Source organism: Mytilus trossulus, chromosome 5 (genome assembly GCF_036588685.1).
Source record: "Mytilus trossulus isolate FHL-02 chromosome 5, PNRI_Mtr1.1.1.hap1, whole genome shotgun sequence".
In the NCBI taxonomy this organism is placed as follows: domain Eukaryota; kingdom Metazoa; phylum Mollusca; class Bivalvia; order Mytilida; family Mytilidae; genus Mytilus; species Mytilus trossulus.
In genome coordinates, this window is record NC_086377.1 from 86,384,461 (window position 1) to 86,412,407 (window position 27,947).

The following is a 27,947-nucleotide window of genomic DNA, read 5'->3' on the forward strand; positions in this document are numbered from 1 at the left end:
GTGTTTGTCAACTTTTTCAGCTTCCCGTATTATCCATTTTACGATGCTGATTTTGACTCTGCAATTAAAAAAAAAAGAGTAAATTTAAGTCATTGTCCTTTAATTTATACAAGTATATGGATCTTTAGCGCCATAAAACCAGGTTAAGTCCACCATTTTCTACATTTGGAAATGCCATTACCAAGTCAGGAATATGACAGTTGTTGTCCATTCGTTTTTGATGTGTTTGAAATTTGATTTTGCCATGTGATTAGGGACTTCCCGATTTGATTTTCCTCTGAGTTCAATATTTTTGTGATTTTACTTTTTATATGATCTCAGACAATTTATCATTTAAGCCGGATTTTTAAAGAAAAGTCGGTTAAGTTGAAATCATCCCTTTGAGAATTTGCGGACGCCATCACGAGTTGGTTGACCTTAATAAAATATCTGTTACACAGAAGACAACATATATTTTATCTGCAATTCCGTCTTTTCTTTTCCAAATGTGACCGACCGAATTAGACTTATTAACAGGTTTGTACTAAAAGTTTTCAAAGGTACAAGGATTATATTTTAATAGTTCCGAAGCACGTTTCGTCTACATTAGACTCCACAGTGACGCACAGATCAAAATAGTTATACTAAAATTAGCAAGACGACGGATATTTGCTATCTTTCCGGAGCACATGAGATGACCTTTAGTTTTCGGTTGGATTTGGGCTGATCAGTCGTATAGATTGCACTTTGTGAATAAAGCTAGTTAACTTACTAAGCCTCTATTTATGTATAATATTCATAGGTATTTATGTTTGCTTAATTTCTAGTTTCCAGATATAATCTATATGTTGCTTCTCATAGAGGAAGGTCTTGGGAATATAACCAGTACAAATTCACATGAATAGCGGCCAAATAGAATACCCACAGTGAAGGTAGAATGTACACAATTTAAGTTTAAGTTTGATCTTTTAGAATTTCTGGGCATATAAATATTGAAAATGTTGAAAAAATGCCACACAGTTTTGACCTTCAAGAAAAGTAAGTAATACATAAGAACATTTTAGGATATAAATTTTTATGAAACTTCATCGTCAAAGTGGCTCATTTCTAGCCGGAAAAAGGAGTTCCAATGTTTAAACAGAAGTGCAATCTTTAGTTTTCTATCTTCTGTTTTGTTTACTATTGTTTGTTGGTCTTTTTATTTCTTGGCCATGGCTTTGTCAGTTTAAATTTGACTTATAGGATTGAATATTCCTTTGGTATATTTGGTCTCTCTATTTTGATCATACCAGAATATGTAAGGAACATTCTGAATTCAATTCATTAAAAAAAGTTACATAAATGAACATACTAGTTTTACTATATTACTTACGAGTACCACTTAAGCTCCTGTCCAAGCTTTTGGAATTTGTTAATTCGCTATGGTCGAACATATCTTTACCTGAATGTGAATAAAAAAAAAGGGAATTTGTTAATTCGCTACGGTCGAACATATCTTTACCTGAATGTGAATAAAAGAAAAGGGAATTTGTTAATTCGCTACGGTCGAACATATCTTTACCTGAATGTGAATAAAAGAAAAGGGGAATTTGTGAATTCGCTATGTTCGAACAAATCTTTACCTGAATGTGAATAAAAGAAAAGGGAATTCGTTAATTCGCTATGGTCGCACAAATCTTTACCTGGATGTGAATAAAAGAAATACGATTTTGTTAATTCGCTATGATCAAACAAATCTTAACCTGAATGTAAAAAAAAAAGAAAAGGGAATTTGTTAATTCGCTAAGGTCGAAACAAATCTTTACCTAAATGCGAATAAAAGAAAAGAGAATTTGTTAATTCGCTATGGTCGAACAAATCCTTACCTGCATTTGAAAATAAAATGAAAGATAATTTGTTAATTCGCTATGGTCGAAAAAATCTTTACCTGAATGTAAATAAAAGAAAAGGGAATTTGTTAATTCGCTATGGTCGAACAAATCTTTACCTGAATGTGAAAATAAAAGAAAAGAGAATTTGTTAATTCGCTATGGTCGAAAAAATCTTTACCTGAATGTGAATAAAAGAAAAGGGAATTTGTTAATTCGCTATGGTCGAACAAATCTTTACCTGAATGTGAATAAAAGAAAAGGGAATTTGTTAATTTGCTATGGTCGAACATATCTTTATCTGAATGTGAATAAAAAAAAAAGGGAATTAGTTAATTTGCTATGGTCGAACATATCTTTACCTGAATGTGAATAAAAGAAAAGGGAATTTGTTAATTTGCTATGGTCAAAGAAATCTTGACCTGAATGTGAATAAAAGAAAAAGGAATTTGTTAATTTGCTATGGTCGAACATATCTTTACCTGAATGTGAATAAAAGAAAAGGGAATTTGTTAATTTGCTATGGTCGAACATATCTTTACCTGAATGTGAATAAAAGAAAAGGGAATTTGTTAATTCGCTATGGTCGAACAAATCCTTACCTGCATATAAATAAAAGAAAAGCAACATTTCTATTAGGGCCATGAACATGTTTAATGATAAAGTTAATATTCGTTGGATACCAATTTTCATTGATTTCGTGGGAACTGGTGAACCACGAATTTATAAATTTTCAAAGGGAATGTTTGCAGATACTGCCAAAACCACGAAATTCAATATCCACGAAAATGCATGTTTTCTTCAATCCACGAAAATTAATACCCACGTAAATAAATTAATCCACAGTAAGATTAATATGTGACAAATATTCATCAAATTATTATGATGTAAGCAATTACAAGTGATCTTTAACCCTTCAACAGTGGGCAGTTATGGTATGGGTCTACTGCATAGTCAGATGAAAACGGCTTCGAAATTAAAATGTCTTTTGAGAGGTGAAGTTTTAAAATAAGTTAGGCTAGAAAATTGTCAATTGATTATAATTAATAGTTTATTCCTTGCGAACACGGAATAAATGTCGTTATATAACGGAATTAAGGTTTTGTTTTGTTATTTTTCTTGTTTAATATCAAATTATTCTGTGTAAAAAAGAACTCACGGTTTGTTCTGCACTTGATGCACAAACACACTGCGACTATAAACAATACACATCCAGCCATGATCGTTGAAAGTAAAACTATTCCAATACTATCATCATCTATAACAATGGTAACGTATGTTAAATAAATCAAGACATACCCAGGATATTTGAGATAATACATTTTTAAGCAAATAGCGTTTTACAGATATTTTTGTTTCCAGATTATGAAAAGTTTTAAAAGTTAATAAAAGAAAAACATTTCATAATGGCCTCTATTTTAGAACCTTTTTGGAAATTGTTATTTAAGTCTACATACACGCAGATAATTATGTCTGTTATATGGTCGGGTTGTTGTCTCTTTGACACATTCCCCATTTCCATTCTCAATTTTATAGATAATACAAAATTCAATCCTGGTATCTATGATGAGTTTATTCGCATTTAATTAAGATCCTTTTGCTGTGTGTTTGTTTTTTTCTAAACTAGGTAGAGTAATAACTTATAGGGGAAGGTTAGGAACTCAAAAAATATGTTTGACCCTACCGCATTTTTTCGCCTGTCCCAAGTCAGGATCCTCTGTCATTTCTAAGTCTTTTATGATTTTGATTTTGTTTAATAATACGACTGAACTAGTACACGTTTTTATGTAAGGGTCGACTCTCTTTTCTGCTCTATGATAGGATAGTCTCTGGCGTACTAAATTATAATCCTGGTACTGTTGAGAATTATTTACACATTCCCTATTTAGAACATACTCAACCCTTCTCGTCCAATGAAAAGTCATTTTTTTGTCCTCTAATTTTCATAGTACATGGTTTTCCGTGCACTATGAAATGATATACAGGAATGACTTTTCATTGTCAGTTATTTATAAAAGTGAACTATTAAAAGCTGCACTAACGAAGTGTACAATCCCTTAAGGCATTTTCCTTGAGAAAATGGCCTACTGATTAAAGACGAAAGAGCAAAAATTGAAATAAATCAATTGGAATTTTTAAAATACACATATATAAAATACACCAAAAAAATGGTAAGGATAAATAAAATGATCTTTGTTTAATTTATATACTTTACAATTGAGGGAATTATTTTCTTTTTATTTAAAAAAAAAACGCCAGGCTGCTGATATATAAAGCAAAGTATTGTTTTTGGAGAAACACAATACATTTAAATTTATCAATAAAAAGTAAGCACTTAATGTTGAATGGTCTGAATTCAAATATTCATACAGTGAGTTTTATATTAAAAAAACCCAAATTTCAAAAAGGGGATAACATTGTGTTGCTTTTTAAGATAAAAAAATATATATATAAGTATTAAATTTTACCTGCAGCAGAAGAATAACAATTTATCCTTCACAAACTATGTCAGTGCTACTTCATTTCGTCCATTGAAATGATCATTTCCTATGTTTTATATTTAGTTCATTAAAAAGTGAACTCTAATTTAGGTTTGAATACTACAATGGGAAAGTATAGTTTTGTAAGGTCACTCGAAAGTGTGAATATGTTCTAAATTGGTCATACAATACTTGGTCATGTTTTATGAAGATTTAAGCCATCGGCTTCGCCTTGGGCTTAAATCTTCATAAAACATGACCAAATATTGTCTAACATATAATTATAAAAAAAGTATGATATTCCTTGATTTATATCCTTTACAATTGATAAGTTAATGAAAATTTCAAGAAACTCTTCATTGGTCATAATATGTTCAAGGTTAGATAACTCTTGTTTTTTCAAGCTATGTTTTCTACATACCAGCTGCTGGAACAAATTCTGTTATTTCAGTGGCATTCACGCCTTCATCTGAAACCCAATTCAACATTATGATTATAATACCAATATACAGTTAATCTCATAAATCCATGCAAGAACAAGACTTAAAAACATGCAAACCAAATTTTAGATGTGATAACTTTAGTTTATTTCTTTAAACATGTTATTTAAATTTGTGTGTGCGTTTATATACTAGTATATACATGCATACACACATATTTAATGGACCTGTTTAAAGAAATAGCTTAAGTGTTTGAATACTAGTATTTTGAAATTATGGTTCATCAGAAGGAGTTATTTTACTGTTAAGGAGTAATAAATAAAGAAAAAGACATTGGTGGCCGACGGTTTAGGTAATCGAACTACTGTATCATTAGCAGGTGGTTAGTCTTCCAAATAAACCGATATAAATGATCATTTGCTAAAAACTATTATTCATTGAACGAGATGAAAATGTGTGATAATATGCTGTATGTTATTTTTTTCATCTGATTAGTCCTGCAATTAACAAGTTAGACTACCATATATAAACACGAAATATTTTTTATCATAAATTTATCAAAAATTCGATTGACGTATTTTGACCAAGAGTTACTTCCATTTTGTCACCATGTTGAAGGACAAAGTCATCAAACTCCTTCATAGTTCAGATAATTTCACTTGTATTACTGATTGCTAAACTTGGGTCTTTCTGTACATGTTTTCTTTCTTTTATCGTTGCTTAATTCACCACTAGTATCTTTTTTAAAAGGCTTGTATGTATTTCATGTTACAATTTTGGTACTGAATTAAGGGAAATAACCCGTACTATATTACGCCATTCAAAACCTATTTTTAGAATTAATAAGTTGCTAGCAGAATAAAAAGTTCATTTTGTAAATAAAGAAAACAGTTAGTATACCGTTGTTCGCAAGTCATAAAATCGATTAAGAGAAAACAAATTCGGGTTACAAACTAAAACGGAGCGAAACACATCAACAATAAGAGAAAAACAACGACACATCAGAAACACTGAAGTGCAATTGAAATAAACAACGAGCAATGCAACGGACACATTTTATGAAAAAATAATAGGTTGAACCTGGTTTTGAGGTTACCCAAACCTGGCACTTTCATTGCAATGTAAAATAAAGAAAAAAATGACAGGAATACAGTACAAAAGATGTGAGAACATTCAGCACAGATAAATACACAAATACACAACACAATTGTACACTTCGACATTCTAACCACAGAATAAAAACAAACACGTAAAACACATACAACAAGAATGTGTCCATAGTATACGGATGCCCCATCCGCACTATCATTTTCTATGTTCAGTGGACCATGAAGATGGGGGAGAATTTGGCATACAATTTGAAAGATCATATCATAAGGAACGTGTGTACTAAGTTACTAGATAATTGGACCTCAACTTCATCAAAAACTACCTCGGTCAAAATTTTTAACCTGAAGCGGGACAAACGGACGGACGAACCGACGAACGGACAGACTGACGAACGGACGAACGAAAAACCAAACAAACGGACGAACGGACGGACTAACGGACTAACGACGTACAGACAAAAAAACATAAAGCCCATAAATGGGGCATAAAAAATGCACCACAAAAACATAAAACATACCATAGCATTTCCTGAACGGAAAATCTGTGACCTGAATATTTGTGTCATTACAGGTGGCACCGATCACTTTGCTTTTTGTCTGATTCAACCACTTGACAAATGGATGAAGACTGCATTCACAGACCAAAAAGTTATTGTTTATTGTCCTGTAAATGTTACATCAATACATCAAAAATAAAGCAAAATTCAAAACGGAATATAATTTATGAAATGGCTAAATCACAAGCTGTATTGACAACGATGTGTGATCAAGAATGTAATGCTTACAATAACACCCTAAAAAAATCGAATCATTTCCAGTTCAAATTGTGCTGTAGACTACAAAATAAATTACTAACTACAATATCGTTTTGACAGGACGTTCCTAAAAGCATTCAAATATATTGTTTCGTTCTCAACATTTTCACAATTAAACAAAATATTTATTTTCAAAGTTTATTATTTCTTGTTTCTTAAGAACTTTTGTTATTTTGATGTTTCGGTAAAATTTTCCGGGCCCAATAACCATATCCCTCTTTGATTCAAATTGCACTCAATATAGAAATCATCACAATATTAAAAACCACGATATGTAAATCTCATTTCTTTTTTTAATTTATTAAAAAAAAATCTTACTTTTCATTTAAATTTACAAACATCCAAAATGATATTAATAAAAAGCATGAAAAACAAACAAAAATGGGCAACAACCCTTATATGGAGATCATATTTGGTTTTTGGTGATTCAATTGTGAACTTTTCACGGTTATGATTGTAAGTGCACTAAACAAATACTATTTTCCAAAGTTTATTGCCGATAGCTGCATAGACAGTTAGAGCATCCCCCTGTGATATGAAAATAAGGAGATGCGGTTATATTGTCAGTAAGGCAAGTATTCACCACGGCCTTAAGGGATGCAGTTACTGTAGATGTAATCAAATATTACTTTTATTCTAGCATCATCTGTTATTTCATTTAAACCTTCAAGTTTTACACACATAATCAAGAAAATATAAAAATATCTTTTTACAATTTTGTTATATATATAATTTTTTGAAAAACATACGAGTATGTTATGAGAAATATAAATGTAAAAAATAACAAGTGAAACTGCGAGCTACTGCTCTCTGATGATACTCTCGCCACAAGTGGATATTATTAATAGTGTAAAAATATACAAGTGTTCGGTAAACAGGAAGTTGTCGAGTGATGAATCTGAAAACGCATCACACGGTATAGCTGACTTATATAAATCCTGAAACCAAATTTCAGAAATCCTTGTATTGTAGTTCCAGAGAAAAATGCGACGACAAATATTCATGGGACGGACGGACTGACTGACGGACTGACGGAAGGGCAGACAGAGGTAAAACCGTATACCCTCCCCCTTTTTAAAGCGGGGGTATAATTATTCAAATACGTACAACACCTCTAGGTTAGTCAGAGGCTGGAAAGTGTTGCCGCCAAATGTCGTCAGTTGATTGGTATGCAAATGCCTGAAAAAAATAACTTAAATAAACCAAAATTGTCCAAACAAATAATAATACAAATGATAAAGAAAGATCTTTCAAACACACACTAACATACAGGATAATTATCACATAATTAGAAGAAATGCCGTAAATTTTGTAAGTATAAAAAACTGAATACTAGTAGATATTTTCATGTCTGAGGAATTTAGCGGATAAATAAAATTAATATCCTGACCAGGTTTTACAATATATAATGAGAACTGAGGTATGAATTAAATATCGGAAATGTAGTTAGAAACTAATTTGATAAAAGTCTATAGGCAGTAAATTTTATTACATAGAAGAGGTGGTAATTTCTATAATTAACGTTTGAGGAATTCAAAAGAAAGTAAATTTATAAATTCAGAGAAACCGATATAAATATATATATGATTTGAAATATGTTTAACTATTCAAAACTTACAAAAATCGTAGTGATTGCAGAGACAGAAAGGTATTCTCTTCTAAAGTCGCTAACTTATTGCCAGTCAAACGTCTAAAATACAGTATAAGTATATATATATATATGTATACGAGTCTAAATTGAAAACTACGTTCAAACCTATGACTGCGTTGGATAAAAACCGCAATTTTTATACGTGTGCATGTCAAACAAATTTCGTTCGGGGTATAAAAACAGCACAAACAACATTTTCCAAAAGACCAAAAGAGTGAAAAAAGTATATTTAAACAAAACGCATTTGACTAACAGGTCGAACAACTGATGTTCTTAACACCCCCTTCATATAGGTAGTTTAACTGTATATTGCTACACTAAATTGTACAATAGCAGTACACTATCAGTCAAGTCCTCGGCCTTAATTGGAAAATAAACCGAAAAATTTGCAATTTTGTGTTTGACTATTTATTTGTACAAAGAAAATAAATTATTTATAACATTGTCCAAAATGTTTCAACAAATAACAAAAACCTGATGCGATATTTCAACTTAGCAATGCAAAGGGAGATAACTCTTAATACTCGAATGATAGTGAATTATTATTTTTTTTACTTGTCGCAAGAACACATGAACGGTAAATCCCATTTTTTCTTTTCATTTTAATAAAGCCTTATAAGTGACAAAATCATATTAAGAAAAACTAAACATTATTTTAGCCGTTGCTGAACCATAATAATAATAAGCCAACAATGACGGTGGTATACCTGATTTTTTATATGTGTCTGGTCGTTATTCAAAAAATGATTGCAGATGACAGAGGAGAATCATTTGGAATAGTATAGCATAGTTATAAATAGATTCCGTTTGAATACTATCACATACAGATTTTCATAAAAGTTGCAGTGTTTGTTTCATCAAAATTTTTGAAAGTTGAACATAGAAATATATGTTTGTTCTCAGAAATTCATTTGGAATCTAATATATATTTCAATTTTCCATAATATCCAAGAAAAAAATATTATAATTTTGCTTTTCAAAGCTTGTGAATTTAAAAAAAAACACCTACTTTCTTCCAAAACAGATTGGATAATTTTCACCAACAAAGACTCCATTATTTAGGAAATGTTACTCGTATATCCAAACATTAAACTAGCTTATTCAAATTAATGCGAAATAACTAAAAATTATAGCATACTTGAATACATACAAGATTTCTAATTTTTCCATATTTGAGAATGCATCTTCGTCTATTGTTTCCAACTTATTGTCGAAAAAATACCTGGAAATATACAAATTTAAGCAACAAAGCAACTAACATTAAACTTGGGATTCTCAAATATTTTAGTCTCGAAGAGACATTGTCGAAATGCTCACTTGGTGCATAAAAATTGGTACCGTTTATGTTATTACAGTTGAAACAATGGTAAATTCTAATTCAATAATGTTGTGTAAATGGTTTAAGGACAGTGTACCGTGACATATATTTATCAAAATACAGTATTACAATTTGAATGCCTTATGTTGACACATGGCTTTGTACTTAAATCCTTAGTTAACGTCTTGAATGCACTTAGTATTTGATTCGAAATTGTATCAAAAGAAGTTCTATGTTGCCAGATCCTCAAATAGTCAGGCAGTGCAATTTCTGTTTCAATAAGGTCAAAGACCAAAAAGATATTTATCTGGCGCCTCAATGAGGAAATGATACGAATAAACATATTTTTTTCAACAGAACCCAAGAAATTCCTTATCGAATTAAATCCGAGGGAAACACAACAAGTATAATAGGAAAGCAGCGAGACAACAACAACACTACTAAACTGCAACAAAAACAAACGCCAACTGACATGATTTTTGAAAACACCTCGAACAGCTGACGAAATATTCACATCGTCAAATCTTTAGTAGTGTTAACATAAAGAATTAAATTAAAAGTATCATTTTCAATCTAAGAATTAGTTTCATCCACCTTTTACATGTTTTATCAACATTCCTGCAGCGCCCGCATATGGCGTATATATCTACCTGCTTACACGATATTACAAAGCTTTCATTTCCTACCATGACTTCCATGATAATAGATTTCTTCCTACTAGGAATATATTGAACCAAGAGTTCGAATTGGTGAAGCTGAAGTAATATATTTGAAAAGTTGACGAACACCATCACAAGTTGGTTGACCGTTTTAAAATATTAGATTCACAGATATTGACGGAATTAATACACTTGTCGTAACCACAAGTCCTCCTCCATAGAATGTGACCAGAACAGCTCATCACAAGTCCTCCTCAATAGAATGTGACCAGAACAGCTCATCATCGGGTTTGTACTTGCATCAAGAAAACGCTGGTTTCAACATGTGTAGCAATTTCTACTTACTCCTCCGGAGCACTTGAGATCAATCCTTATTTTTAAGTTCCATGTTGCTCAGTCTTTATGTTTTCATTTTTTGTCTTTGTGTCGTATTTCCTTTTTTGCCATTGTGTTCTCAGTTTGTATATCTTTTTTATATTTTTTGTCTTTATTTTAATAAGATGAGAAAAAGTTCTAACAATTGAAACATTAAAATGTTTCTTCAACATGCCCAACCCCGACCATATTTTGTACGATTGTCAATAAGACAACTAAACACCAAAGTTCCAATACAATTATAGGTAACCATATTAACAAGGAGAATTCAATTGACAGAACTAACGATATAAATTATAATAAAACAATTTACGAAAAACTAATATGCCAGTTATGAACTAAAGACAACCATTGACCTTCAGTTTTACGACAGACCATACAGAATGTCGTGGTGTTTTACATGTTTGCCTAAGTTGACATACAAACTTATGACAAACCATACAGAATGTCGTGGTGTTTTACATGTTTGCCTAAGTTGACATACAAACTTACAGAGTTTTCAAATTCACCAAGTACGTAAATGTAGGGGTCTCAATTGATGTTAACTTGTTGTTTTCTATTCGCCTGAAAAAAATAACAAAGTTTACAAATGGTTTGATGCATGATGTTTTTTTCTATTCACAATTTTTATATTAAAGGTTTGTGACAAGAAATTCAAATCAATAATAACAAAGTTTACAAATGGTTTGATGCATGATGTTTTTTTCCATTCACAGATTTTCTATTAAAGGTTTGTGAAAAGAAATTCAAATCAATAAGAACAAAAAAAAAACATACTTAAAATAAACAACCGGTCGCGGTTCTATTTACAGACACTGAGATGTGACAATGAGACAACAATTTTAAACATGTTGATGTTCTGGTTTTAGTTTTAATAACTGTTGACAACGAGTTTGTGACCTTTGTGAGACACGTTTTTTCAATGATCAATTTGCATTCCGATGTGAACGAACAGTGTTTAACAGCCTTATCTATAGCAAACCAATTTATGAGAAACAAATATGAAATACATGAATAAAAATGACAATCGCAGCAGGCGCCTGATTTTTTTTATCAGATATATTTAACTACCTTATTTTCAAACATTATAACCTAAGTTGCTGATGTTGAATTTCATTGTAGTCTAGGCCGATTAATAAATCTTTAATCACTTTCTGGTATAAAAGCAACATAAAAAAGAAAAAAATATTGAAAAAACCCGTCATTTTGGCCAATGCATGATAATTAAGCATATTAGTACATTGTCGGACATTTTCATTCGTCTTAACTTTACCCACGACACCAACGCAAATCAATGTAAAACGAAAAATAATTTTAAGTAAATTCACAAAAATACCGAACGTTGAGAACAGTTCAAAACGAAAAGTCCATAATCAAATCAAAATTGATTACAATTATCATACGGTGTTCATGAATACACAGTTATGTAGATACAGTACCTTGGTATTTCCTTTTGTTGAACTTGTAGGAGGTCATTGAACAGTTCACTCCCAAGTTTAATATCTAAATAAATGCATCAGTAGTATACCAATGTTCAAAATCATAAATCTGGGCCACAAACTAAAACCGAAGATAACACATCACTATGATCAGCTATGAGTGGAAAACATGGGAACAACAGGAACACGAAAACTCAATACTTACAGGATTTTTAATTTGACTAAACTCTCAAAAGATCTCTTGTGAATTGATGTAATAAGATTGTTCTCCAACCGCCTGAAAAAATCAACAAAACTTACTTTAGTTAACCTAAATTATTAGTTAGTCATTGGCTTAGAACTTTCATTAACCCCTTGTATTCTTCTTGCGCTTTGTGTCTTTGTTTTAAGTTGTATGTGTGTCTCGTATCGATCATATGTGTTATGCTAATTACAACTGGATTTTACAGGTTTTTTCCTGTGTTGTGCTGTTAGTTCCGTTGTTCCTGATTAGGAGAGGGTCGAGCGCTCACAAAGTCTTTTAGTATGTGCCTGTAAATACAGTTATCGCCTTGTCAATCATATATATAATATCGTATCTCATTTACCACTAGTGTTCGGTGGAGTTTGTGTTACTCAGTCTTTGGTTTTACTATGTTATTGCTTTTCTATTAGTCTTTTCGAATTAGTATTGTCAGTTGGTTTTCGAATTATATGATCTTATAAGTTTGAACGTCCGTTTGTTATCCTTCGCTTTACTTTGTTATCGATCGTGGAATATATGACAATTACAGATTACAGATTACAGAATTATTGTTCTATTATACAAAGAAAGGAACAATATTATGTTATCTTAGCTTATTCAATTACACATGTTGAATATAGTATAACAAGTAAATTCACTTCAATACTAAGCTCCAAGGAAAATTTAAAACGGAAAGTCCCTAATCAAATGGCAAAATCAAAAGCTCAAACACATCAAGCGAATGGACATCAACTGTCATATTCCTGACATGAATTGGTACAGGCATTTTCTAAAGAAGAAAATAGTACATTAAAACAGGTTTCATAGCTAGCTGAACCTCTCACTTGTATGGCAGTTGATGTATAACAAATTATGTACTACTACAATACTTACAGTGTTTCCAGATTAACACAATTCTTGAAGGCAAACTGGTCAATGACTGTCAATTTGTTACCATTTAAGCAGCTGTAATTGGATAAATATCATTAAAGGCAACAATACATGAGGGTTTGTATGGGGTTAAATGATTAAAGAATAATGCCCTTAAAAATTGAAGATTAGAGAATAACGGGCCAAAAAATAGAAGATTAGAGAATAAAAGGGTTAATTTTTGGAAAATTAGAGAAAAAAGGGGATAATTTTTTAAAGATAAGAGAAAAAAGGGGTAAATATTAAATGTTTACAGAATAACTGACCCCCCCCCCCCCCATCCAGACCCTCATACATTCGTTGGACTACTTAGACTACTTGGCCATCGAGGCAACTTTTGTAAGTTAGTTAGCACTTTAACCAAGGTAACAATTTAAACTCATGTAATCGTTAGTACCTCAGAAGGATCGAGACCGGATGAGTTGATAGGATAAATGTTTCCAGCTATGCATGAATACAATAATAATCATCAATTTTTTTATTTGAATAAAATTGATTGATTGATTGATCGTTGGTGTTTAAAGCTACTCTTAAGCGCCACTTCATTTTATAACGGTCATTTTTTACGGGTAGATGAAGAAGCAGTATGAGGAGAAAACCACCGACCTTCGATTAGAAAATCGACAATCCTAGTAATTTCAGATTGAAGTCGATTGCACCCGCATGATCAGAGTTCGAACTCATAACCTAAGTGTTGAATATCTAGTGATTGCAGTAATATAACTTGGTTTACAAGCTAGCTTAATGTCACATTGATGAGCAAAACAGCCAGATACAATATGTTAATTTGATAACCATTATCATTTGGCCGCCATAAAAAATCCTTAGCTAATATTACACAGCATAGACTTGATGTTATTGTTAATATGAAAGTATTAGATACATACAGTACTTGCAATGCTGTCAAATTTTGAAGGCCACTGGTTGAAGTAAGAAAGTTGTTATCAAACCGTCTACAACAGAAAAATCTATAGATGTGCATGTATTGGTTTAGTTAATTCCTTAACTGTACAATTCGCAAAATTTGTCCAATATGAATTTAACATTACAAAATAAGAGCTCAACAAAAACTAAATGTATATTGGACATGTTTGATCATGATAAATTGTAATGTTGACTAATATATTTTACTAGGTATATGAAAGTGCTTGTCCATTCGTTTTTTATGCGTTTTGTTATTTGATTTTGCCATGTGATTATGGATTTTACGAATTGATTTTCCTCTAAGTTCAGTATTTTTGTGATTTTACATTTTTTATAAGTCTCCATGTGTGTCTTTGTTTTTCGTGTTTTTCGTGTTGAACTTCTAATTTTGGTTTCTTTCATAATTATTCAAATAAGCACATATTTGTCATATATTTGCACAAATATCTTACAGTGTTTCACTAAAGCTTTGATAATTTACATATACTCTAAAAAGAACTATTGAATATATATCGCAATAGATATCTAGCGATCCAACATTGCATGAGGTCTTAATTCAATTTCTGGTTTTGCCTTAACTGTATTTTATAGATATTTTATCTGATTTTTCTCAACGTATCTGCTGTGACTGAGGTCTTTTTACAGAATCAAGAATCTCGAAGAAATTGTATTTTTATCAGAATTAACAATCAAATTTCAATTAAATGTATTTGTATAGAATCTTGTCCGATTAACAAAAAAACTATTGTTGTGACTTGGTACAGGTTAATTTAAACAACGTTACAATGTTAACCACAATGGTATTATCAACCTAGTCACCTCTTGTATGTTGATATGGATTATCATTGATATGGTTATAATTTGAAATTAACTATGAAAAAAACATTGAATTTAAAAACAAATATTTTGATTTTCTACCTCAGGAATGGACTAACATAGCTGTTTTCGGAAACCTTTCGGAAATTTGGGTCTTCAATTACTTTCAATCTTACTTCGAACTTTATTGGGACTTTTACCTTTTTCATTCTATATTCTTGTATCTATAATGAGTTTATGTATTGAGATGATGCATAAAGTCATACAAATATCTTTTTGATTCGAGCGTCACTGATGAGTCTTTTGTAGACGTCCGGCGTATTTATAAAATTGTAATCATGGTATCTAGGATGAGTTTATTTATTGCTTATGTCTTAATATACATCTTTGGAAACAATAAACATATTTATTTTGTCTATCAAAAGAAACTGATCATATTTACGTCCTTTTAAATAATATTGTATAAGAACAATCAAGATCAATTGAAAAATAGAGTTATAATCTTACAAGATTCTCAAACTTGATAGATCGTTAAAGGCAGTTTCAGCAATTCTGGTAAGTCGATTGTTGTCTAGTCGTCTGTTACATAAAAAAGAAGAAGAAACACATCTATTAATAGTTTAAACTGAGAGCAATAATTACTGTTGTTGAACATGAAGAATAATAATTTGATTGAAAAATATATCAGTATATCAATTTCTATAACTACCTTTCCGGAGCATTGTTTAGAATTACTTTAAAATGGACAATACACAAACAGAGTAGAAACTAAAACAACATCTTTGTTGTCTTTTTTATGTTAACTACTTCTGCCAGATCAACTCAAACATAAACAAAAAAGCTAACACACCTTATCACAGAGAAAAAACACTCCACAATTAAAACAAAAGATGTTGTCTGATTGTTCTAGATCGCTCAGCACTATCCTTAAACATGTCATGACAATATATGAAGAGTTAACACAATATATGAAGAGTCAGCATAGTAAAGATGTCAACAACATATAGGAGGAGTCAATACATTTCAGGAGGAGTCATCACAGTAAAGAAGGAGTCAACACAATATATGCAGAACCAACGCATTATATGAGGCGTCAACACCATATAGGATGAGTCAATACATATCAGGAGGAGTCAAACCAGTAAAGGAGGAGTAAACATATCATAGAAAGAGTCAATGCAGTATAGGAGGAGTCAACAAAACATAGGTGGAGTCAACCTAGAATAAGAGGATTCAACACAGTAAAGGAGGAGTCAATACAGTATAGGAGTCAACAAAGTATAAAAGGAGTCAACACAATATAGGCGGAGTCAACACAGTATAGGAGAAGTCAACACAGTATAGGAGGAGTCAACACAGTAGACGAGGAATCATCACAGTATAGCATGAGTCAACATAGTAGAGGAGTCAACACAGTATAGGAGAAGTCAACACAGAAGACGAGGAATCATCACAGTATAGCATGAGTCAACATAGTAGAGGAGGAGTCAACACAGTATAGGAGAAGTCAACACAGTATAGGAGGAGTCAACACAGTATAGGAGAAGTCAACACATAAGACGAGGAATCATCACAGTATAGCATGAGTCAACATAGTAGAGGAGTCAACACAGTATAGGAGAAGTCAACACATAAGACGAGGAATCATTACAGTATAGCATGAGTCAACATAGTAGAGGAGGAGTCAACACAGTATAGGAGAAGTCAACACAGTATAGGAGGAGTCAACACAGTATAGGAGAAGTCAACACATAAGACGAGGAATCATCACAGTATAGCATGAGTCAACATAGTAGAGGAGTCAACACAGTATAGGAGAAGTCAACACATAAGACGAGGAATCATCACAGTATAGAATGAGTCAACATAGTAGAGGAGGAGTCAACACAGTATAGGAGAAGTCAACACAGTATAGGAGGAGTCAACACAGTATAGGACAAGTCAACACATAAGACGAGGAATCATCACAGTATAGCATGAGTCAACATAGTAGAGGAGGAGTCAACACAGTATAGGAGAAGTCAACACATAAGACGAGGAATCATCACAGTATAGCATGAGTCAACATAGTAGAGGAGTCAACACAGTATAGGAGAAGTCAACACAGAAGACGAGGAATCATCACAGTATAGCATGAGTCAACATAGTAGAGGAGGAGTCATCACAGTATAGCATGAGTCAACATAGTAGACGAGGAATCATCACAGTATAGCATGAGTCAACATAGTAGAGGAGTCAACACAGTATAGGAGAAGTCAACACAGAAGACGAGGAATCATCACAGTATAGCATGAGTCAACATAGTAGAGGAGGAGTCAACACAGTATAGGAGGAGTCAACAAAGTATGAAAGGAGTCGACACAATATAGGCGGAGTCAACACAGTATGGGAGAAGTCAACACAGTATAGGAGGAGTCAACACAGTAGACGAGGAATCATCACAGTATAGCATGAGTCAACATAGTAGAGGAGTCAACACAGTATAGGAGGAGTCAACAAAGTATGAAAGGAGTCGACACAATATAGGCGGAGTCAACACAGTAGAGGAGTCAACACAGTATAGGAGGAGTCAACACAGTATAGGAGGAGTCAACACAGTATAGGAGGAGTCAACACAGTATAGGAGGAATCAATACAGTATAGGCGGAGTCAATACAAATATAAGAGGAGTCAACACAGTATAGGCGGAATAAATACTGTTAAGACGGTGTCAAAACAGTATAGGAGGAGTCGAAACAGTATAAGAGAAGTACAAAACCGTATAGGAAGAGTCAACATAGTATAGGAGGAGTCAAAACAGTATGGTAGGATTCAATACAGTAGAGTTATAAATACAAAAACTGCCATTCTCTAAAAAGTGAGAGTAAAGATCTCATAAAAAAATTGTTTAATACGGCCACATTGTCCCGAGCCAAACCACTGGTATGTAGTTGTTGTATGTCATACATTCATGTTTTTGTTATTGCAGTAAAGTAGTAATGATACTGCTTTGATTGTTTATTCTCAATATATTCATTACTCATGTCCTTTCAGCCATTGGTTTGTGATTGTATGTTACTTTCTTTATGAAGATTATGTCATTTGCATGCAGTTTCATCTTTTATACTAAATACCCGTTTAAACTGATTTTTATCAAAATATGTCTTGATGTTCTTATGATACTGATAACTTGCACAGCAATTATGTAGGGACACTAATTAAATATCTAATGCAGTTTTATAGAGCAAACTTACAAAATCTCTAATGCGGTCAGAGACTCAAAAGTGAAATCGCCAATTGTTGTCCACATGTTGAAATCAATTCGCCTGAAATATACAAAAAATAAATTAGTCAAAATTACCAAATTTATAGTTTTGTAATCCAGGCCCCAAAGTCATAAAGTTTTCGAATAAGTTTTTTGTACTCTTACTTGAAAATCAACCAATCAAATGTTGGATTTCATGTTTCGAGCATATTTTTTTGCTCCAAGCACTGAGCAAGTTTTGTGACTTCAAGCCCAGACTTTTTTTTTTAAAAGTTTTTGGTACAATCAAAATGAGGCCCATATAAGATAGATCGATTATGGGAAGGGACTGTATTAACTGGATTATTGTCAAAATAAGCTTTGGATTTTCATATATTATGGCCGCGACCTTCACTGAAAAGACTAATGCGCATCTGGTGCAGAAACAAATGGTTCCGTTTATGTTATTTAAGGAGACTTTGAGTTTTACAGCAGGATTGGGATTTTTGTAATAACTGACACAAGTAGAACAAATTAAAATAATTTGAAACAGAGATATACATTCCACTTATATATATCGTCACCATAGAGAATATAAACGAAGAATGTCTCTAAGGAGCAGAAAACATACCAATGACATAAATGAACCTTCAATATAGTTAGAAAATCCTTCATCCGGAGACAAGCGTAAGCCGTCCCATTAACAATAATGTATACATTATACAAGGATGTAAGCACCCAATGTTTTGTTCCGTGAATATCAAATACATTTTACACGGATATAAGCACAAAAGACTATCAAAGCAAATTTAATTGACACCATTTTGACAATAGTCTTGTGTAAATTGACATGGACATTTTTTTTCTTTTTTTTCTTTCCAGATTTAGACAAAATGTTATTTAAAAAGAACAAATACAAAATACACAAAGAACAGATATTAAGTATTTGCAGCTATATGCAGCTATGCCAAAACATAGGTATCGATCCATTATAGGACCGTAAATCTACATATGTGTATAACAATATAATTTGTTAGGTTTAAATTAATTGATAACGAAATTTATATATTGTATACTGATAAAAATTGTATTAAAAATGTACAGTTTTAATTGGTATTCTTCTAAGTTTACTAGTATTTCTCTAATTATTTGCCAATTTATACCTTTCTGCACTCATTGTGGTTACTAATGATCGCAGAATATGATTGGATGAGTTGTGGGTCATAATTGAATGAATCAAAATATGCCAACAGGTATTAATGAAATTGACAACTTTGAGGAATGTTGAAGGCTCTCAAAGGGGATTTTCGTTGAACAAAAAAATAATAATTATTTTTAAATCATTAAAGAAACAGATTCTTACATAGTTACTCGTGGATTATCGGATTTATACAATCTCGATAGTAAAATTATAAATTTTAAAGTCCTCGAAGGCTCGGATTTTAAAATTGATAATTTTAAAACTATCTCGATGGGATAAATCCGATAATCCACTCGTATCAATGTAAGAATCTATATTTAAAGAATCTGATTGAACAAATTTACGAGCTGTGTAAACACCATAATCGTAAATAATTTAGTTAGGTTTTGTTATTAAAAAAAATTACATGTGCAGCCAAACTTTCAATAAAATCTTAGTATCTATGCAAGAATTTAGTAAACTAAATATTTAGCAGTAATACCTCGAGTTTATTCATTGCAATCCAGAACGTCACTGCAGAAATGATTTTTCTACATTTTTATATCGCCATAAGAAGTCATGTCAGAATCTCGATGGAAGAATAGTTATTTTATATACTCATGAGAAGTCTAGTTATTTTATATACTCATGATAAGTCTAGTTATTACATATACTCATGAAAAATACAGTTCAGTTTTCTGTGACTATAAATCGTTAACTTTCAACGAATCATATCTAATTATGCAATAATTTCCTAAAACATATGAAAGACACACCATAAATATCTTACAATGTTCTCAGACTTGAGAGATTCTTAAACGCAGAAGGACTAATTTCTGACAGCTCGTTCTTATCAAGGCGCCTAAAATTTAAAAACAAGTCATGATTATACAATAACTTACCAGTAGCATAGATAACTAGCTAGTACATTTGTGTGACGAACAGTTCATATATATATTGTGCTGTGCCGTATCTGTGTTCTGTCGTAAATTAATATTAAGTGTTCGATGTTAATTTGTGGTTTACATGTTGAAATGTACTTTTATATTATTTATTTACATATTTCTCTGTCTTCTTCTGTCCTTAGTCTTGCATTCATCTGAAGTGTATTCTTGTCACGAAAGGTTGTCTTTTTATTGGTATTTTAACATTGCCATGTCATAGAGAGGTTTGGCTAGCCAAACAACCAGGTTCGAACCACATTTTTTTCTTAAAATGTCCTGTCCCAAGTCAGGAATATGGCAGTTATCAAATAGTCCATTTCTATGCATGTTGACGTTTGTTTGTTTAGCAGTTCCATAATTCTGTGTTTTTTGCCTCTTATAGTTGATGTGCTACCCTCAGTTGGTTTGTGACACGGACTTGCTTCGGTTAAATCGATTTGTAACTTTTGAACAGTGGTATACTCTAGTGTCGCGAATCAAATAACATTTTCTTTAAAAGCAACCCCCACCCCCCAAAAAATAAAATAAATTAATTTATACCTATACTGTGAAACAGCTAGATTTTAAACCATTGAATACATATGCTACATAGATTGAACTGTGACATGGTTTTCTGATGTAACTTAACATCTCGCTTACATGTTTAACCCCGCCACATTCGGTATGTATGTGTCTGTCGCAAACCTGTAATTCAATGGTAGTCGCTTCTTGTTATACAACATATTTGTTTTTCGTTCACTATTTTTGTTCATAAATTGGGGCGTTTAATGTTCTCGTGTAAATTGTATAACATTTGTGATTTCGCAAGCTTTCATAACTGACTACACAGTATCGGATTTGAGCAATGTTGAAGGCCGTACGCCATCCTATAGCTGTTCATGTATTTGTCGTTTGGTCTCTTGTGGGGAGTTGTATCATTGTCAATCATACCACATCTTCTTTTTTATATATAAAAACAAACTACATACAAAAAGTCCAATTCAGTCAAAGATATAAATGTATATTCGTCAAGAGTCGTCAATTTGTTGGAATCCATCCTCCTGAAATAAATACACAAAATCGTAAAATAACAACAACAACAAAACCGGAAGTTTTCTCATAACATCGACTTTTGACTCCGAATTATATAATTTTTCAACAGGTTCCCTTATCTGTGGTAGGACATCTTATAACCCGGTCAAGTAAGAGCCACCAAAATTAGTAAACTCAAACATATAATCGGTGAATCGAGGTGAAAGTTCACTGCTTCTGAATGATTTGTCGTATAAAGAAAATGTTAATTCGGACTGGTGGAGGCAAAGGTCCTTAATAAGAAAAAATGGTCTATTCAAAACGGAGAGTCCTTTATCATTACAAACATAAACTAAATTATTTAATAGGGTCAGTTTTGCATTGATATTTTATGTTTTTATCAATAAAAACCCCCAAACATAAATCATTTGCTTATATCGCGAGAATTCACGATGTGTTATCATTCTTGTAGAAAGAAAATAAAGGGGTATAACTCTTGAAAACTAAAGTGACGCCATTCACGTTCAAACTGCATCTGAGGTTTGTGGTAAGACGCACTGTGTATGAGTTACGTAACATTTGGTTGAGGTAAACACAAGTTAGAGTCTTTCTTCCTAAATATAATTGTTAAATTATTTTCTATAATTAGTGAGTCTATAATTAAATATTGAATCTGCATCTATGTAATAAATGATGTTATTATACCTCAGTATGTTTTATATAAGAAAAATAATGAAATAGTTGTTCTATTTTATTCCACAGTCTATTTGCAAGTCAATAGTTTCAAAGACTATTACCCCGGTTAATATTTTCAGAATCATCTTTCCCGTACTTTTTCATGCTTTCTTTTTCATTGGACAGTAATGATGTCATTGCCTATTTTGCTTGGCAACGTCAAACTCTAATATTGTAAACGGTCAAATCTGTGTGTGTCGATTGTAATTTCACTTACAAAAAGACATAATAAAAGAGAGAAAATCTTCGCGCGCATTTTTAAAGATCTAAAATATAATACCTTATTCAAAGTTTTTCTATGGGTTCGGTTGTCGTATTCTAAAAGTGAATTTGCGTTTGGTGTACTTGTATTTATCATAAGCACGGAAAATTTATAACAAGTATTTCTAGTCTTGATTCCAATTAATGAAATATTTACAAATGCAAGAAGAAATGTAAAAAACGTATAGTTCATCTGGTGCATGTCAAGTTATATTTTTTCTTTTCTTTCAGATGATATATAAAATCGAGAAAGGAACATGTACACTTTGAGAAGAAAATTAGTTAATTTGGTATATAAAAACACTTTATGACTGTGTTGTTTAGTATAATAGAACACCTAATGACTGGTTGTGCGGGTAATAGCAAGTTTGTTGTCCTTTAGCATACCAACTATTGCTCTCCGCTTTGCCTCGAGCAATAGTTGGTATCTCAGGGACAACAAACTTGCTATCACCCTCACACACAGTCAATAGGTGTATAATATTGTTTTTGATGAAAGTACATAATTACATTACACATATGTTTCGTTACAATACGTTCTTTTAATGACGAATATCATTTCTTTTTGTATTGTGACATTAACACATCTTTGCGTTCTAATCTTTTTGTTTATCTAAAAGACTATGTACCATTATTTCAGCATCTTGATGCATTCAATAAACTTAACCCTCTTGCTGCCGGAGGGACACATATGTCCAGACCGGCAGTGCCGGAGGGACACATATGTCCATGGCTAAATTTATGCAAGCTTCTCATCAATGCTGTATCTCTTTCAATAAAAAATATCAAAGATAAAACAGTGTTATGTTTTTGTCCAATGGGTCCCAAATGTAACGGTCATTATGTCGTGACGTCATATATCGAATAACGTCGTTGTTTGGCATGTTACGTCACAGACGTTGAGCTATCGTATTTTCCGGCATATGAAATGCAACCTTGAAAAACGGTCGGCAGCAAGAGGGTTAAACACATTCTAAACCCTATCCCTGAACTTGTTTGTCATATTGGAGTCTTCATTAAACAGTCTTTAGAACTGAGGGAGTCAGACCCATGTCAGGCAAGGTTATGATGGTGTTTTTTACATACATTTATAATTGAACTCTAATGTTCTATTTTTCCATATATTGTATTGTATTATTTTGTATTTCATTGTATTTATAATATAATATATATTTAATTGGCTGACCTGAATCTAGGGTCATTAAAACTGTTATTATGAGTATTGAATGATTGTAAAAGCGATAACCGTGTGCACATGTTTAGAATGAAGCGCTTCGTGCTCCATACAAAATATTTTTACGGTCAGTGCTTTTACATCCCAATAAATTTACAAAAAGAATCATTCAATTATTAAATAAAAGTACATACAGTGTCGATAAATTGTTGAGGCCTTCGAACATTGATCTATTTATAGCTGAGATCAAATTGTCTGACAAGTCCCTGAAATATAAACATGGATGTTTATTAATGTGTACATAAAGAGCCAAGGAATAAACAAGAAAATGAGTAACCAAATAAATGATTTAATAAATGAATGAATGAATAAATAAACCAAACGAACAAACGAAAGACGAATAAATGAATAATTGAATTTTATTCATCTAAATTTGTCTAAAAATCATAAATACTTACAAAACAATTAACTTGACAAACACTTGCCCAATTACATATTAAATACTCACAAAATCGAACGCGTAGGCTCACCATAAACTTATTACAAAATCACAAAAAATACGTATAGTACACGTAGGCTAAAAATAAACTTATTAAAAAAAAACCCGTACAGTTCACGTAGGCTAAACATAAACTAAGAAAAACAATACGTACAATACACGTAAATACTTACAAAACACTTAGACTCGATCTTTCCAAAACACATAAATACTTACAAAACACTAAGACTCTATCTTTTTTAAAAACACATAAAAATTTACAAAACACTTAGACTCGATCTTTTCAGAACACATAAATACTTACAAAACACTTATACTCGATCTTTCCAAAACACATAAATACTTACAAAACACATAAATACTTACAAAACTCTTAGACTCGATCTTTCCAAAACACATAAATACTTACAAAACACTTAGACTCGATCTTTCCAAAACACATAAATACTTACAAAACTCTTAGACTCGATCTTTCCAAAACACATAAATACTTACAAAACACTTAGACTCGATCTTTCCAAAACACATAAATACTTACAAAACACTTAGACTCTATCTTTTTTAAAAACACATAAAAATTTACAAAACACTTAGACTCGATCTTTTCAAAACACATAAATACTTACAAAACACTTATACTCGATCTTTCCAAAACACATAAATACTTACAAAACACATAAATACTTACAAAACACTTAGACTCGATCTTTCCAAAACACATAAACACTTACAAAACTCTTAGACTCGATCTTTCCAAAACACATAAATACTTACAAAACTCTTAGACTCGATCTTTCCAAAACACATAAATACTTACAAACACTTAGATTCGATCTTTCCAAAACACATAAATACTTACAAAACACTTAGACTCTATCTTTTTTAAAAACACATAAAAATTTACAAAACACTTAGACTCGATCTTTCCAAAACACATAAATACTTACAAAACACTTATACTCGATCTTTTCAAAACACATAAATACTTACAAAACACATAAATACTTACAAAACACTTAGACTCGATCTTTCCAAAACACATAAATACTTACAAAACTCTTAGACTCGATCTTTCCAAAACACATAAATACTTACAAAACACTTAGACTCGATCTTTCCAAAACACATTAATACTTACAAAACACTTAGACTCTATCTTTTTTAAAAACACATAAAAATTTACAAAACACTTAGACTCGATCTTTTCAAAACACATAAATACTTACAAAACTCTTAGACTCGATCTTTCCAAAACACATAAATACTTACAAAACACACAAATACTTACAAAACACTTAGACTCTATCTTTCCAAAACACATAAATACTTACAAAACTCTTAGACTCGATCTTTCCAAAACACATAAATACTTACAAAACACTTAGACTCGATCTTTCCAAAACACATAAATACTTACAAAACTCTTAGACTCGATCTTTCCAAAACACATAAATACTTACAAAACACTTAGACTCGATCTTTCCAAAACACATAAATACTTACAAAACACTTAGACTCTATCTTTTTTAAAAACACATAAAAATTTACAAAACACTTAGACTCGATCTTTTCAAAACACATAAATACTTACAAAACACTTATACTCGATCTTTCCAAAACACATAAATACTTACAAAACACTTAGACTCGATCTTTCCAAAACACATAAATACTTACAAAACTCTTAGACTCGATCTTTCCAAAACACATAAATACTTACAAAACACTTAGACTCGATCTTTCCAAAACACATAAATACTTACAAAACACTTAGACTCTATCTTTTTTAAAAACACATAAAAATTTACAAAACACTTAGACTCGATCTTTCGAAAACACATAAATACTTACAAAACAAGTAGGTTTGACATATTGTTGAGTGCATTACTGTTTATCTTAGTCATCTGATTGCTTGAAACAGACCTGAAACAATGTTAAATCACAATAACCCAAAACGCATTATTCAACCTTGAATCAGGAAATTGTGTCAAATCGGGAAACCGAGACACCATTAAAATCAGCGCTTTGCTCGATGGATTATAATGGTTGTGCATTTATATGGTGTGTAATATTGAAAAACCAATATCATATACAATTTATCATTTACCTCACGTAGATTTTTTTTTATGTCACACGGTACAACACGATTGCCGCTGACCGTGTTACACATACAATTTATCTGTATTTAACTATAAAGTATTTAAATAATTATGATTACGTTGAATTTTTTATCGGTCAGGTTTACTGGTTTCCAAAAAAGAGTTCCGATTTCGGAATATACAAAAATGGGATTTTTTAAAGACCCCTTCCCTTTCTGACCTTTGATCAGTATTATAAAAAAAAATGCACTATTTCAACTGTTTATATAGATATAGGAAGATGTGGTGTGAGTGCCAATGAGACAACTCTCCATCCAAATAACAATTTAAAAATTAAACCATTATAGGTTAAAGTACGGCCTTCAACACGGAGCCTTGGCTCACACCGAACAACAAGCTATAAAGAGCCCCAAAAGTACTATTTTTTTTTTTTTTTTTTTGCATGAGCGGCTTTATTAAAAAAATATGATCTTAATATTACGGAGCTACTATAAATAAGATCAAAATCAGCCGTGAGTGGTTTAGGTCCATTAACTTTTTGAATTTACCCTTCTTATCACCGTTCTAAAAAAAAGTAATAATGAGAAAACCTAAGGCTATTTTTATGTGTAAAAAGTCTCATTTTACATTTACAGATAAATAAACAGGTGATGGACAGAATAATTAGTGTGATACTAATCTCGCTCAAGCTCACTTTCTAAACCTCTCGATTTTTTGTATTGTATCTTATTTCATCAAATTGTAAATGTAAAATTTTATCATCTTTGAATATAGTAGTCTGCTTTCAGTTTGAAAATGAATTAAGGATGTTCGTTCCTCTTGTTTGTGAATATTAGCCTGGGGTCCTGGCTAATCTTGTCAGTATACCTTACGACGCGCAGCTAGATTGGGCTGGATCCCAGGCTATGTGAATATTCTCTAGATATTCGGAATCCTCTGGTTTTATCCATGTTGTGCCATTTACTAAATTCCCTACTAACCACTTCTTTTCTTTTCATAGTTTCATAATGTAAAAAGATCCTTGATTTTTTTCTATAATATTTGTAATAAAAATGGTGCTAATGTATTTTTTTTAAAGACAACTAAAACACATTTAACCATAGACATAAAAAAACAATATTCATGTCTAGTGTAAGTTACATCAACCTTGGTTTCGTGTATTAGCCTCGGTTTGCATCTAATTGCTTGAACCTTCTCTGAAATATAATTATATTATAAACAATGTACGATAAATAAGTTAGTTATTTGTGAATACATGTGAGGCGCGAATTAAGTCAAAATATTTATATATACGTCAGGTTGATTTATCTCGAAATGGAATTGCGGAGATCTCAAATAGAAGTGTGAACGTCCTGATTTCATTTATGGAGGATGCCTGATTGGGGTGTGCATAGAATGATGGGAAATAAGGGCAGATAAGGCTATAAATACAGAATATGGAATAATGGGGTGTTCAAATATAAAGAATATAGAGAACCCCATTCAAATCCTCACGCAGATCTGGCGATTAGAAATAGAGAATAATAAGCCGCTGATATATAAACGATAGAGAAAAGTGGCATAAGGAAAGAAAGAATACAGAATTGATAAACCCCATCAAGACCACATGGAGATCCCGGACTATTCCAAGATCCTTTAGAATACAATCATTTTGACTAAACCTACGCCTATAAGTAAAATCTTACAGAACTTTTGTTGTTGGCGGTAAATCATCTGGTATGGTAGATAACCCAGTTTTATTACAGTGGACCCTGTAATCGACACACTCACACAATTCTTGACAGCCAATCACCAT

General features: G+C 31.8%; 1 protein-coding gene across 1 annotated transcript; it reads right to left on the reverse strand.

Moving 5' to 3' along the window:
- LOC134718410 (carboxypeptidase N subunit 2-like) lies at positions 1–27,947 on the reverse strand. Its single transcript, XM_063580911.1, has 19 exons — positions 27,838–27,947; positions 25,905–25,976; positions 23,749–23,820; positions 21,342–21,413; positions 20,220–20,291; positions 18,260–18,331; positions 15,534–15,605; positions 14,174–14,239; positions 13,251–13,322; positions 12,339–12,410; positions 11,187–11,258; positions 9,493–9,564; positions 8,310–8,381; positions 7,799–7,870; positions 6,395–6,540; positions 4,749–4,796; positions 3,007–3,105; positions 1,352–1,420; positions 1–58 (listed from the first exon to the last, which is right to left on the reverse strand). The coding sequence occupies exons 1-19, from the start codon at positions 27,945–27,947 to the stop codon at positions 39–41; spliced, it is 1,422 nt and encodes a 473-aa protein (XP_063436981.1). The 3' UTR covers positions 1–38.